Source organism: Ahaetulla prasina, chromosome 4 (genome assembly GCF_028640845.1).
Source record: "Ahaetulla prasina isolate Xishuangbanna chromosome 4, ASM2864084v1, whole genome shotgun sequence".
In the NCBI taxonomy this organism is placed as follows: domain Eukaryota; kingdom Metazoa; phylum Chordata; class Lepidosauria; order Squamata; family Colubridae; genus Ahaetulla; species Ahaetulla prasina.
This window is the reverse complement of record NC_080542.1, coordinates 31,603,124-31,608,998: the sequence shown is the minus strand read 5'-3', so window position 1 is coordinate 31,608,998 and position 5,875 is coordinate 31,603,124. Positions and strand designations below refer to the sequence as shown.

At 36.2% G+C, this 5,875-nt stretch overlaps 1 protein-coding gene across 1 annotated transcript; it reads left to right on the top strand.

Moving 5' to 3' along the window:
* The first annotated feature begins 213 nt into the window (after window positions 1–213).
* Window positions 214–1,140, top strand: LOC131197809 (olfactory receptor 5F1-like). Its single transcript, XM_058182317.1, has one exon. The coding sequence runs from the start codon at window positions 214–216 to the stop codon at window positions 1,138–1,140; it is 927 nt and encodes a 308-aa protein (XP_058038300.1).
* Window positions 1,141–5,875: the final 4,735 nt, after the last annotated feature.

Here is a 5,875-nt window from a genome sequence, read left to right as displayed (position 1 = left end):
TAAATTCATTGATAGGGTCTCATATCCTAATGGCAATCCTAGTAAAATGCAGATCTATTTCATTCAATAGTTTCTCAAGATATTGTCAGAAATTTAAATCCAACTTGATGTCCATAAATATTTAATTATTTTACTATGTTTTTGTTTCTCCCTGATTATAAAATCTTCTTAAGGAATCCTATCGTGTTCATTGGAGAGAAGTCAAGTAGCAAAATGGATACAAAGAATCATACTAATGTTAAAGAATTCATTCTTTGGGGGCTAACAGATGACCCTAAACTTCAGATCATGTTCTTTGCTGCTGGACTATTGATCTACATTGTCACTTTAACAGGGAATTTGATCATAATTATTTTAATAAAGATTGACCAGCATCTCCATATTCCCATGTACTTCTTACTGAGCAATCTGTCCTTTACAGAAATCTGTTATATTACTACTACCATGCCAAAGATGTTGTGGGACCTCCTCTCAGAGACCAAGTCCATTTCCTTTACTGGTTGCTTTCTCCAAATGTACTTCTTTCTGACTACTGCTGCCACAGAAGGTGCCCTAATTTCTGTTATGGCATATGATCGTTATGCAGCCATCTGCCAGCCATTGCGCTACACTTTACTCATGAGTCAGCCCTTCTGCCAGTATCTGGTGGCATGCTCATGGGCCATTGGAAATCTTAATGCCATTACCAATACTGCCTTTGTTTTTTCCCTGAACTTTTGTAGTTCCAATAAAATAGTGCATTTCTTTTGTGACATTCCACCTCTTCTGCGTTTATCCTGTTCTGATATTTCCCTTGCTGAGCTGGTGACATTCATTGTCTCAGGAAGCATTATGGTAACCACTGTCTCCTTCATTGTCCTCTCCTACTTTTTTATAGTCTCTGCAGTGCTCAAAATCCAAACAACTCAGGGCAAAATCAAAACATTCTCCACTTGTGCTTCCCACCTTACTGTAGTTAGCCTCTTCTACAGCACTGCTATCTTTACTTACATGCGTCCATCCTCTAGTCACTCAATAGAACAAGACTGTTTAATCTCTCTGATGTATACAGTAATCACTCCTTTGCTGAATCCTCTGATCTACAGCTTCAAAAATAAGGAAATGCAAGCAGCATTTTTGAATGTGCTTGGAAAGAAATAAAATTTTCAACTCTGAAAGTTCTTGCAGCAATCAAAGAAATTGATGTAATCCATTGTAAAATGTCCCTGAATAAATTGATAGCAGAGAGCTTGACTGTTTGTTCTCCTTTCCTATATCTTTCTAAATCAGTTCTTGAGAGTAAAAAATAATTAGAATTTTGGTGTACATTAATAGATGCAATAGGAAAAGCAGGAAAGGAATATTGGTTTTTCAAGTGTCAGTATGTATATTCCCATAAAACTGGTAATTACTTCCACTCCTATTTCTTAATGAACTATCTGCTGCACTGTAAATGTATGAATGATGTAATGGAAGTAAATAAAATTTGAACAAAAATGGAAAAACAATATTTTCAAAAGCAAAACTTATCTATCTATCTATCTAGCTAGCTAGCTAGCTAGCTAGCTAGTTAGCTAGTTAGCTAGCTAGCTAGTTAGCTATAGCTATAGCTATAGCTATAGCTATAGCTATAGCTATAGATAGATATAGATATAGATATAGATATAGATATAGATGATATAGATATAGATATAGATATAGATATAGATATAGATATAGATATAGATATAGATATAGATATAGATAGATATAGATATAGATAAGACTCAGCCTTAGGCCTGGGTTTAAATATAAAATTTCCAGGAGAGTTTAACTTCTGGAAGGATGAAGAATATAATGCCTGCCTGTATTAGCAATACATTAGCACATTGACAGCTCATCAAGATTGTGTTTTTTGGTGCAGAAGTCCTCATGATACTGCCAGAATCATAATTCTAATTCAGTGGTATCCACAGGAAAAATTAAAAAAAAAAGCATGGTGATAAAAGCATGAAATCAGTAGTAATTAATGCTTCAAGTAACTATGAAATATGATGTATATGATGATGGTGATCATGATGAAAGCCATACTTTTCTTGTATACATTAGTGGACTTCACATTCATCTCAGCCCACAAGTGGGCTTGAATAAAAATCATCCTTACATAATGCAGGATCCTTCCATTTCATTACTCCAACACCGTCTTTTACATATTGGACTACAAAGCTATAATCACATTTCTCAGCTTCCCACATATGCTTTGTATACACTGCTACTGCTCTTTATTTACCTTAGAAACATACTTCTACTCTAATCATTTGACACTAGAAATGAAAGGTCTACTGCTGCTTGCCAGGAAGAGAGAAATTGTGCTTCCTTGGCATCCATACAAGTAGTCCTCAAATTAGGACCAGTTGCTTAGCAACCATTCATAGTTATGAGATCTACTTACATGCTAATTATGACCCAGTTTCAAAGTTCTGATGGTTGAGGGCTTTCTACAGTCATATGACTGAAATTCAGGTGCTCGGCAACACAGCTGCATTTACAGACATTTGTCGTATCCCATAATCATTTGACCACATTTTAGAACAGTTTTATTGAAAGCCAGCACTTAACTTCTAGTTTTTGGCAAAACTGCACAATAGTGATCAATGAGTTAACAACTGCAGTGGTCGCCTAACAATAACAATGGTCACCTTGCGACAATAATGTTCGCTTTATGACCATGGCATTTACTTTGTAAGCATGGTGTCCACTTAATAACTGCCACAAAATTTTTACTACCATAAAATTGGATTAGTCATGAGTTTTACAACCATCATGACTTAACAACTGCAATAGACAGATTGTGTCATGATCATATTTCACTGGCTACCTGTAGCGGAGTTGGGATGGTTTTTGGTGTTTGATGAATGATAGATAAGAAATTTATTGTAGGCTGGAAGAGATTCTAGAGGAAAGAAAAGAAGGAAGGAAAAAAGTGAAAGGCATAATTGGTTCTGAAACAGTCTTACATAGAAGATTGAACATTTTGTTTGGTTCTTGCTTATTTAGATTTGGAAGACCAGATATACTACCTCTATTCTAACTTGAAATGAAGGTAAGATCTAGAGCTAAGAGTCTGATTATGCTTTCTATTTGATGATGACAGAATTATCATTGTGTTAGACTGATGGTATGCACTAATCAAGAAAGAACTGAATTGTGCACCATCCAAACATGAGAATTGCTTATGGTTACTTTTTATTCTGATACCTTCTATTTGGATATGAGAACCTGGACCATGCATACTCAGGATGATCTAATAAATTGAAGGGGAAAGACCAGCTTCATGCTCATATAATCTATAATGAATCTGACTGATCTGTATGCTCTCACCCTAATTTCATCTGATGAGGGAAAAACTGATCAATGTGCCTTCCCCTAAAATCAAGACCAAGTGAGCAGCTAACCGAACTTACCTTAAATCTAATATCTAATTGGCACATCCTTACAGAGGTTGAGTAGTTTTATGAATGCACTGGCTCATCTATGATTTTTGAAAGTGACTGGATATGTTAAATAATTTTTACCCATTTAGAAATAGCTGTTCTGCCCATTTACTTAATTACACATATAAATCTATATTATATGTACCACATGGCTGAAAAAAATCTACATATAAAATCCATTTTAATCCCAATCCCTAATTTTAGTCTTCTATAGAAAGCAGATGCTAGGATTAAAATTTAACTATCCGTCTTGGAAATACAATATGGTATGAAATGATATATTTTAGAAACCTTGACTATTTATAAGATGTCCTTATGTTTAATTTCAATATTAGAATAAATTTAGTATAGAAAATCAGCAAAACAATGGTTGAATACTCTGTTTCTCATGTGAAAATCTTCATTGACTCATTCAATTTCTGAAATGGGTAATTCAGTTGTGGCTTAGTCCAGCATCAATGCAACAATACCCTTAAAATTTGGGAAATGATATCCTTTGGAGATAGATCCTAATTTTTTTCCTGATGTCCACTGCAGGGGTGAAATGCTCCCGATTCAGACCGGCTCACCCAATCCGGTAGCGATGGCAGCTGGTGGTTCAGAGAACCGGTAGCAAAAATCCCTGGTCCCGCCCCCTGCCTCTGCTGAGCCGCACCATCATCAGTAGTTTTTTTTTTTTTTACTTTTAAAAGCAGTTTTTCTTCAGCCGAAAACATGCCTTTAAAAGTTTTTTTTTTTAAAGCCTTTGATGATCCCGCAGCTCAGCTGGGATCGTCAGAACCCTTTAAACTCTTTTTTAACAACCTCTTTGGCTGAAGAGGTTGTAAATAAAAAAGTTTTAAAGCCTTTGATGATCCCGCAGCTCAGCTGGGATCGTCAGAACCCTTTAAACTCTTTTTTAACAACCTCTTTGGCTGAAGAGGTTGTAAATAAAAAAGTTTTAAAAGGCTCCTCTGGCGATCCCAGCTGAGTTCCTCATCACCAGAACCTTAAAAAACATGTTTTCTACAAGCTCTTCAGCCGAAGAGCTTGTTAAAACAATTATTTTAAGAGGTTCTGGGCTGCAATGAGGGAACTTCAGCTGGGATCGTTAGAGGAGCTTTTAAAATCTTTTTTTCCTCTGGGGATCCCAGATGAGTTGCCTGATCATCACAGGCTTTTAATATCATTTTTAACAGCCTCTTACAATAGCCCCCACCCATGCCCACCCAATTCCCCTCTCCACTTACATAATTATTGTGCCTTTCGGGCTGGCAAAGCCATGCTTTACATCAGTTGTATCAGCTAGCAACTGAATCTTCCTGCCTGCAATCCATCTCCTCAGTGAGCAACTCAATCTGCCTGCTTTGCTGGCTGAGGAACTCTGAGGTCCACAAACCTTAAAGTTACTAAGGTTGGAGATTCCTAATCTAAAAAATATAAATAAAATAAAATAATAAAATAAAATATTTGTGCAGCTTTCTGAGATTTGGTTTGTTTCTGTAGTGTTTCACTCTAACTATACAAACACACAAATCTCACAAAGCTGTATGTGGCATTTTGTGTGTGTGTGTGTGTGTGTGTGTGTGTGTGTGTGTGTGTGTGTGTAAGAGAGAGAGAGAGAGAGAGAGAGAGAGAGAGAGAGAGTCAGCTGTGTTGTGTTGTGTGTGTGTGTAAAGTGTGAAAGTTGGTTTTTGAACTTTTTGTGGCTGTGTGAGGTTCCTGCTTGTTGCAGGGGCCATTTTGGGTGAAGTGCAGCTGCTTTTACATTGTGTGTGAGTCAGTTGTATTTTGTTGTGTGTGTGTAAAGTGTGAAAGTTTTTGGTATCTTTTATTGTTTTGTATTCTTTGTTTATTATTTTTATTATTTATTATTATTAGCCACTCCCACCCAGTCATCTGACCACCAAGCCACACCCACCAATTAAGCCCACAGAACCGGTAGAGAAAATTTTTAGATTTCACCCCTAGTCCACTGGGTTATTATCTGCATTCAGATATAACTAAGTATTACTGTCCATGTATATATATTGTTGGAGCTGAATCATTCTTCTGGCCAAACTCAGGTCTAGATTACCACTGAATATCAGAAAAAGTATATAAATGTCATTTTCTAGAAATGATCTATTACAGTGTTTAAACTGAGATAAAATATTGAAAATCTTTTATAATATTTTCATGCAATATGGTGAATATATCTCCTGCCTCCTATTTTTCCCACAACAACCCAGTGAAATATAATCCTACTTCACTTCAGTAGTGGGTTGCTACCGGTTCGCCCCAGTTCAGGCAAACTGGAAGCAGCAGTGCGGGAGGCTCCTAGATGTCATCAAGTATGATTTGCACATAATTTATAATTATGGAGATGATAAATCCTGTTTCTACTCCTCTTTTTATCAAAAGACAAAATAACTAAAAACTCTAGATCTAACTCAAACTATGTA

What these genes read in the sequence shown, in the direction of transcription:
- LOC131197809 (XM_058182317.1), top strand. Translation starts at nt 214, where the DNA reads ATGGATACAAAGAATCATACTAATGTTAAAGAATTCATTCTTTGGGGG.